We start from the raw sequence: 11,402 nt of genomic DNA on the forward strand, positions 1-11,402 counted from the left end.
AGTGACCTGGATGGGATCTGTTACATTGAAACGGCAGGCCTCGATGGAGAAACCAATCTAAAGCAGAGGCAGGTGGTGAGAGGATATTCAGAGCAGGTGATAATTGTGCATTTCTAGTGGTGTAAGAAAGTTGACATGACAGATGGTCAACTAAAGAAAACCAAACAACCCAGCCCTCTAGATTGCCTAATTCTTGATAGCTCAGCAATCCCTATCTGAAAACAAAATAACTAGGTAACAGTTCTGATTTGTTACTTGAGTTATTTTGGAGCAAATCTTTGCATATTTGCCTAACCCAGAGAAAGATCTATTTCAAGTAATGCAAGCCAGTAAGAATAACTATTCAGGTAAATGCCAATAAGTCATTGATGGTGCATATCATGTCATGAGTGAGAAGCTGGAATTTTTTAGAAGGGAGTTCTGTGCAGTGTAAAGACCTAGAGACAGGAGCAGATGTCATCTTCTCTCCTTCATTGTTTTTTTTCATATTGCAAATGTATTTTTGCCTCCGGACAATATTTAGTATTGTACCTAGCAGACAAAAAGTCAGAGGCTGACACAAAGAAGATGATATCAAAAGAACGAAGAACCCTGGCATTTCTGCAATCTTCAGCACACCTGGTACTGAGTTCCTGAAGCATGGTGTCTGCAACCATTGTGGCGTTCACAGAGAAATGCATAAACCAGCTGAGGACCTGTTCCCCAAGGATAATGAGCTATTCAGTGAGCAAACTGATGTTGCTCTGCTGATTTCAAGATAGTCAAATGTTGCTTCCGATTAAGAAGGGATTAATTTCCTTTTCCTTCCACACCTCATATGATTAGCTGAACCAAGCACAGGTTCTCTGGGGTGGAGGAGAAGCTAGTATGTCATTAGCACTACATCACTGTGAGCAGTCAATGTTTCCTGTTACATTAGGAGATAGGCCACAAGACTGCACTGCTCAGCTCCGTCTGAGCCTGTGTGGTCCATGACTGAATCCAATCCTAGCTGCAGCATCCTCAAACCTCATGGAAAGTGCTGTCCTTTTCTTTCAGCCAGCCTAAGAAGCCAAACTGATGAAAGGAGTTGCCAGCTCTCCTCTTCCACCTAGGCCATGGATCCACTGCATTCCCATGCCATGTTATCAAGCCATAGAGTTTGTCAGGAACACAGCACAGCCAAAGCAGCAGGCATGGCCTTGGGAGGCTGCCTTTCTCCACATTCCAGAGAGAGTCTGATGCAGGGCAAATCACTCCCAGCTACCTTACTCAGGTCCCATCCTTATTGTCCCCCTTCTTTAGGGACCTTTACACAAAATCCCAGCAATTTTAATTCTGCCATAGAAAATCTTCAGTTTTGTGCCATAGGAAAGCATCTCAAGAAATAAGGTGCAAAATCTACTACTCTAAATATTTGCTTTGTCAAAGTTAAGATTATAAGGAAGAAATACAGAGCATAAACTTAGAGTACAGTAAGATCTGAGTGCCACATCAAGATACCTGCTTTTGGATGTTGTTGGACCTCTGTTTTATACTGGCACAGTGTAGACATAAGTTCTGTGCCCACTATAGGTTACAACCCCGAGTTCTGTGGTTGCTGTTTCAAGGTATATGGCAAGGAGCTCCCACTAACACCTTCACTTCTATGACAAGTTGTTTGACCATGTCAGATGGTTTAATCGTCCATCAGAATTAGATGTTTTCACAAAAATACATATCTGGAGACAGGCTGTAGAAGAAAAGAATCTCCTGCTTTGGCTATTTCACTTCTTTTTGGGGATAGGTTGGGTTTTTTCCTGCTCTCTTCTTTGTAACTATTGTACAATGTGAAATGCTTGAAAAGTGTGAATCAGTTACACTGTCTAACATTTTATGTAAACATTGTACTTCCTCTACAAATAAACATGAGTAAGGTCAGTGGAGAGAGAGGTCTTTCATAGTTAATTGAATTTACAAAGAGACTCAAGGTGTCTGTCTGTCTAAGGCTGTGTTCTTACTGCCTTCAGGTTATTACAATGCAACAAATCAATACAGCAGAACATAGCAAAACAAATCAATCAAGCCAACAAATTCCATGTTAATAATATTATGTCTCCTGGGTTTCAATTCTACTGCCAGGACTGTGCTTTAACCTTACAGTTGCTATTCTGCCAGTGTGAAGTCACCCAACTGTGGGAGTTCAGCCGTCTCAGAGACCTGTAATTATGTAGAAGATGTATTCAATTACACCCGTGAATTACCGATTTATCCTTGGAGTTTGAAACCTTAAATTGGTCATTCTTTTTTTTCTGAAGAGCAGAACAAATGACTTTCCAAAGGATTATTGGAAGGTACTCAGCTTGCAATGAGCTCTTATATCAGAGGCAAGCCTCTGTTATGCTAGACGCATACTCGTGTACCATTAATTGAAAGTAAATTGCAAGTGCAATTGCAGGTAATTCCAAAGATAAGGCCTTTTGGGTTTTCTCTTCTTGTCAGGTTTCATTCTGTATTAATAAAGGATATTTGTTTTGCTTGGCCTTCACTGAAGAGCTCACAGATTCTTTATTTGCAACATGTACTTCTAGTCCTTCATAACAGCCCTTTCATTGGTACTGGTAAAGCTCAAACATCACTAAAAAGTTCTACCTGCTTTCTTTGCATTAGCACAGGTAGCACCCTGGTCACGGTTTCAGAAACAATGGCTGTTTGGAAGAAATTCATCTTGCAGAGAAGACAGTGCTTCTTTTTTTCCTTATAATAGGAAAAAACTGTGGGAAATCTCTGCTTCTCAGATGTTCTTATTACATTATTTTTTCCTTCTTTCTCACCCTTCCACACATTTTCTACTCTCCAGTGTTCTCAAAATATCATCTGATATTCTGATATCAGCTGAATTCAACTGATACTTACCAGGGTTTGATAATTACTAGGAAGTCCTTCCATACTGTGTAAATCTGATTTATGCTGGGTAGCAGATTATCAAAACCAGCAACCAGTTTCAAAGCTAAACTGCTAGATAGTATGAATTTATGATGAATACATAAAAATACGGAGCATCATGAATTTATGATGTTTTTAATTCTATCACGTATTGTCTGAGTTCTCTGGATTTTTTTTTTTTTTCTTGCGGCTTTAGGTCTCTGAAATTGATCCAGAAAAATTTTCCAGTAGAATAGAGTGTGAAAGTCCAAACAATGACCTCAGTCGCTTCCGAGGCTTTGTGTAAGTAGGCTTGGTGGCTCTTTAAACTCTTGTCATTTGCTTTGGTGCTCATACTGATTTTCAGAGAGCTTGTAATGTTTGCTTTAAAAAATAATGTCAATATGTATAGAAGTCAGTTTGCATCACTACCTTTCTGACTGTAGCCTAACCGATAGAACCCCAGAAAGGCTTTCTGAGCCGCAGGTGGTGAACAGGCAAAGCCCACTAGTGCTTTTTATTTTGTGTTGAATATTTTCAGCATCTTAGTTCAATCTGTTTTATAATTGTGTATTCCATATTTGAAATAGCTGTTTCAAATCTGCTCTTAATAACATGGGGATATCTACAGTATTTGGTCTGGACCATGGCCTGATTGGAGAAGCTGCATTGCTCAGAATTGAAAGTGGGAAGGACTGGCTTCCTCTCCTTCTTTGATTTTTGTGTAACCATCAGTGACTTGATCAAACTCCTTTTGACCAATGTCCTTATCTCTGTCTTTTCTTCTTAATGGGTTTATGATTTTCTACAGACAGTAGGAAAACAAAATACTGTTTCATGGGATGACAGATTTTCAGTTTTTGAGAGTAACATCTGTATTCTTCCCTTGAGGCACTTACACATTAGAAAAATGAAAAGAAAAATGAAGAAAAATAAGTATATATAAACATTAGTCTCTGAAGAAACACCTTGGCAAACGGTGTGCCTGCCCGCACCAAAAGTATGCCACTAGGCTAGCAGTTTCTTTGGGAATTCTGCTCCCTAATAGTTTTGCAAGGCCTGACTGGTCGTTGCTGGAGTCCTGCAGCTGAAGTAATGTGCTTTTTTTTCAGTGAGCATTCAAACAAGGATCGAGTGGGCCTCAGCAAGGAAAATTTACTGCTCCGAGGATGCACAGTAAGAAACACAGAAGCTGTTGTAGGCATAGTGGTATATGCAGGTTAGTGAACCACCCTGGCTTTCACAGGTTGCCTAGCAAACAAGATAGAGTTAGGTGCCCTAAGAAGCAGTATCATGAAATGGGGAAGTAAGAGGATAAGTACTTGAATCCTGCAGAAGGCAGCTGTATCCAGAAGTGTTAAGAATGCATGTCTGGATTAAGTTTGTTTCTATTTTAACAATGTAAAGAACTGGAGGGCCAGCTCTGCTCCGTGTGAACAGGTTCTCGTCCCCTCAACTGTTAGTTATGATGGTAAACCCAGGTTTTGAAATGGACATGGAGATGCGTGGCTTGCTTAGGATTTTTTTTCTGGCCCAAAACTGAAGCTAGTGGTGTTCTTCAGTGTTCTGTATCAAAGGACAGAAGTTTTTAATTAATATGATGTCTCCAGCCAGGTAGTTGTAAGGCATGTCAGGATTTTGTAGAAAATAATAGAAATAATATAGAAAACTTCAAGAATAAGATTGTTTGTAGAGGAAAGAATATTATTGATAGTATAAAAGTTAATGTGTACATCACAGATTTTGGTTTCACTTGTTCAGTTTTCTTCAGGATCAGTTAGTTTGCTGATATTTATAATCTCTGTTCAAATACTAGTTAACAGAAACGTTCTGTTTCCAGGAGCTTTAGAAATGTAAAGCACTTGTGGTTCTGATACCTGCTATTAGAGAATTTCAACCTGTCTTGCGGTTACAGGTCATGAAACCAAAGCCATGCTGAATAACAGCGGCCCTCATTACAAGCGCAGTAAACTGGAAAGAAAAGTGAACACTGATATTCTTTGGTGTGTTCTGCTTCTAATTTTGATGTGTTTAACTGGTGCAATAGGTAAGTGAGAATCGGGAGAGTCCTGCTATTTTCCTCTCCCAGCCTACAATGCTTAGTGTTTTATTTGGAGGGTGATTCATTTTAACAGCCCCATCTCAGAAACTGCCTTTATCCTTGTGTAATTCCATAGCAGTTGGGGATGCTGCCAGGTTTTAGTTCATGTTGTCGTGTTTAATCTGGAGTGTGGTCAAGAAGTATGTTCCTGTTGTGAGTTCCTAGGTCTGAAACCTGCTTCTCCGATTAATTCCTCTTTTCTCTTGCTAACTGCTCTGCAAAATTCCTGCTTTCTCATAGGGTTTTTCAGGTAACGCGATGCATGTACAGCATTGTGGGAAGAGGCCTAGTGTGAACAGAATTTTAAGGACTTGATATTTTAGGGACTGATTAAATAGTGAGCTAGAGTAAGTCTAAACAGACCAACTTGAATGACAAATGAAAAAGGTGTTTAAAACATTTTGAAAAAACTTCTTCAGACTGCACTTAATAATGATTAACTAAAACAGGTTAACTAAAACCTGGACAAGCAAGGATAAGACAATTAATTGCCAGAGTTTTTTTCGGGGGAAAAAAAAATTGTTTTTCAGGTGTAGTTGGTATTACTTTAGTTCTGAGATACACTGTGTAGATGTGCTGTTGATAGAAATGTATGTAAGGTATTTATTCATGTGTTCATTGATAATTAATTTTAATGGGGTTCCTGTTGAGGGAAAACTCAAGAGGTAAAATGGTAGTTTAAAAGTTTAGAAAGAATTGCAGAGTATAACTGCTAACACCATGACCCTGAACTATGATACAGTTTGCATACAACTGACTCACTTTACCTTCTTGTTTTCAAGGCCATGGAATTTGGTTAAGTAGGTATTCGGAAATACCCTTTTTTAACATCCCTGAGCCAGATGGGAAATTGATTCCTCCAGCATTAGCAGGGTTCAATATGTTCTGGACGATGATCATTTTATTCCAGGTAACTTTGGTCTGCTTTCAACATGGGTCATACTCTGATCTCATTTATATCCTTGATTGGCTTCCATAGACTTACTTCATGTTTGTAATTGGCCAAAGAGTTTGGTTTTATATAATAACATATTTATATATATAACATATATAATACTATTTATTTAATCACCATGTTTTATTTTGGTAGGTCTTGATCCCAATTTCTCTCTACGTTTCAATTGAAATTGTCAAATTGGGACAAATTTATTTAATACAGAATGACATTGATTTTTACCATGAGAAAACAGACTCAACAATTCAGTGTCGAGCACTGAATATTGCTGAAGACCTTGGCCAGATTCAGTATATCTTCTCTGACAAGACTGGAACCCTCACTGAAAATAAGATGGTTTTTCGGAGATGCAGCATTGCAGGACAGGAGTATTGCCATGAGGAAAATGGTAAGACACTAAACCTGTGTTGGCAGTGGGTCATTTTTCTCTTCTCAGAGAAGCTGAAAGCTCTGATAGGGGTCTGGTGGACTTCATGAGGTTCGTGTAGCATTACACACTCGGGGAGGGTATGAATTCCGACTTATCCTATTAACTGCCACGCATTTCTCCCCATTATTTGGCTCCCTTCTTACACAGTGTATTAAGAGACTTGAAGGCTGTATGTAAGGTGCTGCTTTGCAGCTATTAAGTTCTAACATATTTGATAACCACAAACAAAATATCTTTGCTCGGTCTGGAAGAAGTCATGCCTACTGTGTTTTGCTTCTCTCCTTGCAGTGTCCAGAACACTGGAAAATTGCATATCTAGTCTTTGCTCTCTTTTTTATCTTTTTCAACTAGAGTGCCAACGCTTACCTAGCATTTTGGGGTTCCAACATCCTGTTGCCTGCTGTAGCAGTGTACCACCTTTAAGTGGGATACCTTAGGGCTCCAGTTCGACATACTGTTGTGCTTCAGGATACAGTAGCCCAAATAAAACACACGCTGAAGTCAGAGCATTAACAGTAATGTTAAGATACAAGTCAAGCAGATGTGTGTACATGTGTGTGTTAAGGCTGTGAACATAGGTACCTCCATGAAAAATAATGGCTGTTGTGTTCTTACATCTTACACAGCTGTTCACTGTTAGCCAAAAAGACAAGAAGTGGTGTTGCTGGATAGTTTCTTCTTCATTGTCTAATAGTGTAGCGTCCTTCAATATGCATTTCATGAGAGCCTACTGGAAGCTTTCCAGGAGCCAGGAGAAGATACAGATTCAGAAACCCTAACCCTAATAGGTTTGGCCTGAGGCTGAGGTCTCCAGGACCATGGGTATTCCAGCAAGGAAAGCTGTGAAGGGAGCAATATTGGTGCAGTACCATGCTCCCCTTGGCATGCCTTTGGAATCCCCATTATCCCTGGAGCTCTAGACTTTGCCTAACCCTAATAGCTTTGGACTGAGGCCGAGTCCCTCAGCACCACAGGCAAGAGAAAATTGGGCAGTGACATGAAGTCTTTTATTCAGTTAGGTATTTTATTAATTAGATAAAACCACAGAATTTTTATTACTAGTGGCTTAAGACATTTACTGTTTTGCTGGTGGGCAATGCAAGTATTTCATGTGAGGTCAAAGGTGACGTGCTGACAGGTGGACATGTGCGGCAGAGCTGGTTATTAACCCCTCCTTTTTGGTTTTGGTGGGTTTGCTGCCAGAGCGAGCTGCTCACAACTGCAAGCAAAAGGCACACCCTGCTGGCCACAGCAATGAATCAGCTCAGCCCTTCTGTTGTGTCACAGCAGCAGATGGTTACAAACCACTTTTACAGTAATTTCTGCACAAATTTTGAGAATTTTATGGTGCGGGCGTTGCGTAATTATACTGGGAAAGATGACGACAGCAAAGTGAGAACAAACATTTTTAAGTTTCGAACTTGGTGAATGAGCAACTTAAATAAAGAGTATATTTTCAGAGCATTTCCTAAAGGAAGAAAAAGTATTTGAGAAGATATAACCCAGAGAGTAGTGCAAATGATGTATTTGGGGCTGATCGCCATCTCATTGTGCCAGGAAAAGCGTGTCTACCACATACTTCTGATACCAGTCCACTTAGAGTTATCTTCCAAAAATATTAGTGTGTTAATTGTGCCCTGTCTTTTACTGCAGTTTAAGCATGTGCTGCTTCCTACCAAACCTAGAAATTATGTGAGCCTGGAAAATCAGTTGGAAAAATGTTGGTGGTCCTGTGTTTTAGTCCTGTTTTACGTTTGTTCAGTTGCACAGAGCTGCTGTTTGCAAGGCTCCTGCTAACTGTAGTAGGAGTTGCAGTACGAGGCAGTACACTCTTCTGCATACAAGCCACTTAGTCTGTACCTACATTTCTGTATTTATATCTGCATTGCCGAGGGATGCACATGAGGGAAGCACGCAACAACGACTGATTCAGTATAATCCTCCATAGAGGTGCCCCCGTGCAGTGTTTTGTTTAACGTAAGGCATGTCTCAGTGCCATACGTGGAAGACTATATTCAGTACTTGGGCAGAGCCACCGTTTGTTATGTTCCCACCTACCTTTTCTTTTTAAAGAGCTATTTTATTAAATTCATGTTGACATTAGGGAGATGGCCTGCCAAGGAAGATGTAGGCTCTGGTTTCCCTACTTTCCTTGGACTCATCAGAATGGCAGGATGAGGAACAAGAGGCTTTCATTTATGTTCCAGAAAGAGGCGACAGCAGGAAATAAGGAGAACCTAACAGGCTAGCAAATTCAGTAGCTCATTCCCTGAACATACCTAAGCTCCTGCACATCGGCCAGGTGGAAAAGGACTCACAATTGATATAATATACCTATTTCCATCTCATTCTGAGCACCAGAGCAGGGGACTCTGAACTGTGGATAGGTTTTCCGTTCACATAAAACAGAGTAATATCACGCTTTTCAATTCTTTCCTGTACAGTAGCTGCCACTTTAAATAAGAAAAAACACAGGGAATTAGTGATGTTGCAGGAGATGTCTGCATGTTAATGTTTTTCCCCTAGGATGATATTGTTTTTATTCACACTTTAGTGAAATACATAGGCAATGCACAGCTCTCAGAACGGTTTTTCCATGCTGTCTGTGGATGCAGACATTGAACTGCTACTGTATGCTCACTGCATGCCGTTTTCACAGTGACAGATGAAAACCTGGAAGATGAATAGTGTACAGTGATCCAGTGCTGTCTGGGTTGAGATTGCAACCTCTTACATGTGATCACACTGTCCCAGAACTCCAGTGCAAACACTTGGGCATGTTCTTTACACCACTGGTCTTCCCAGCTGGATTTGTGGCGCACAGAACTGCATTCATATCTTTGGCACAAACATCTTAGACATGTCAGTTCAAAGTTTTATTATTGAAACCTGCTTTTCAGTTAAACACTCAGAAAATGGGTATGAGGGGGTGTCTGGTACAGAAAGGATAAACACAGTTTCACTGAGTTCCTGCTAGAAGCCGCATGTGTCAAACCACTGGCACACAATCCTGATCCATCATAAAATAATTAGGCTAGAGAACGTATCAGGAGGTAATCTGGTCCCGTTTCTCTGGCCTAAGGCAGAGTTGTTACCATTATTCTTCATGAGTATTTGTCTTGTTTCTTCAGGTCCTCCAGTGATGTCCAACTCACTGCTTTATAGGGCATTCTGTTCTAGTGTGTCACGTCTTCTCTGACAGAGTTCTGCTATACCTAGCCTGAGTCTGTCTTGTCACAACCGCTGTGCCTTCCGTTGCTCACAGTGTGCATGGAAAACAGGCTGTTTCCTTTCTCTGTGCAGTTACCCTTCATGTACTTGAAGACTGTTATTTGGCTCCAATGTGCCCTTCTGGAGGCTGCAGCTTCTTTTACCGTTTCCATGAGGCTCATGTTGTCTAGAAAACTGATCATTCTTGCTCCCTCTTCTGGATTCAATCCTGTGGAATGTTTCTCTTGAAATGCAGTGTCCCAGAGAGGAAGTCAATGTGATGGCTTGTTACGGGGTTTATTTTTCATAAATGGTAGATTATTCTTCACTTTATCCTAAATTCCTTACTTTAAAATTTTGCTTCCTGAATCTCCAGGCAGTGTTAGACAAGTTTTTTTTCTTCCTCATGGAACAATAATTTTGTTTCCCTTTCCATAGCAAAGAGGTTGGAATCCTATCACGAGATGGATTCAGAGGATGAGGATTCAGCTGATCATCAGCGTGGCTCTTCGATCCAGATGTCAGAATGGCGGGGGCATGACTGCGGTGCTGTAAATGAACCTTTGAACAGAAAGTCATTGAATCAGTTGCCTGGTAGTTACCCTGCGCTCGGAAGGGAAGATGGGGCAGATGATGTTCCTCACTCAGGACACGTTGCTTTCAGCAGCCCCATTGTAAGTAAAAGCTGTTGGTTTTGATGCTGAATATCTGAAGTAACTCATAAAGGAATATTGTTTACCCCTGCTTGATCAGGGTGCTTGTCATTTAAGAAGGCCTCACTGTTTTCCATCAAAACCAGAGCCTCCCAAGATTGCTTGGCCTGCAATCTGTTTACAGCTGACATTGCATATGTTCGTTGGGTCATGAAGGTGTATGCTTTGGTTCTTGTTGCTGTGAGTCCACAATTGCTCCAGCTAAAATGACCAACTTCATCTTAATAACAGGTTTGGTTTGTTTTTTTTTAAGAGGTTTCTAGCATTTTGGTTTTGTTTTAATAGGAAATATTTAACTGACAAATATTTATTGGAGGTTACAAGAGGTAAAAACTCTGCTTTTGAACCTGAAGGTGCCTAAATAGCATCCATCATACTTAATCTCTGTCAAAGTGTCTGTGAACTAAGGCTCTGCTGTTTACCTGCCTGGGCATGCAGTTTGCCATTTCAGTGGGGTAACAGAAGGCAGTGAAGGCACCAGAGTGTTCCTCTATTTCCTAATATAACCAACTCAGCATCTGACAGGAGGGGAGTTGTATGAGCATAATTCATCCATAACTGGTTTAACCTCCAGAGACTGAGATTAAGCTTGTATCCTAATGGACAGTTTTGTTCATTTCATCAATAGGAAACAGATGTCGTACCAGACACGCAGCTGCTGGAGAAGTTCAGTCACATTTCTCCTATCTCCTGTCAACAATCAGAAGCCGCTAGCAGCGAGTTATCTTTGGAGGCAATGTACATCACTGACTTCTTTCTTGCTCTGGCAATCTGTAATACTGTTGTAGTTTCAGTCCCCAATCAGCCACGTCAGAAGGTAAGAAGGCCCTATTTTTGGCTATTTGCCCATATTTCTAAATAAATGAGCTCCCTTTGCTTTGATTACAAAAGGAAAAAAACAATTAACTGACATTTTAAAAATGATCCTTTTATCCTCTGTTTGTCCTGTTAGAAAGAAGGGAATTAGTGTAAACCCGGGGAGTGCAATGAGTTAGTGTATAATAAAATGCCGGTAATGTTTTTCTGATGCAGAAAAACATGGCTTCAGTATTCTTGCTTCTGTGTATAGACTGTTCACAACTTTTACGAGACAAATTGTGAGATTAAATT

General features: G+C 40.4%; 1 protein-coding gene across 1 annotated transcript in view; it reads left to right on the top strand.

Annotated features, from left to right (window-relative positions):
• The window catches only part of LOC104510430 (probable phospholipid-transporting ATPase VD), a gene marked incomplete at its 3' end in the record, with an annotated part of 16,612 nt that extends 5,503 nt beyond the window's left edge, over positions 1–11,109 (top strand). Inside the window, 8 exon segments of the mRNA XM_010152675.1 lie at positions 1–96; positions 3,101–3,186; positions 3,996–4,102; positions 4,799–4,930; positions 5,767–5,894; positions 6,075–6,327; positions 10,018–10,253; positions 10,921–11,109. The exon segment at positions 1–96 is cut by the window's left edge and continues 22 nt beyond it. Coding sequence (XP_010150977.1) covers positions 1–96; positions 3,101–3,186; positions 3,996–4,102; positions 4,799–4,930; positions 5,767–5,894; positions 6,075–6,327; positions 10,018–10,253; positions 10,921–11,109 — 1,227 coding nt within the window.
• Positions 11,110–11,402: the final 293 nt, after the last annotated feature.

This window comes from Eurypyga helias, unplaced genomic scaffold (genome assembly GCF_000690775.1).
Source record: "Eurypyga helias isolate BGI_N326 unplaced genomic scaffold, ASM69077v1 scaffold9795, whole genome shotgun sequence".
Classification (NCBI taxonomy): Eukaryota; Metazoa; Chordata; class Aves; order Eurypygiformes; family Eurypygidae; genus Eurypyga; species Eurypyga helias.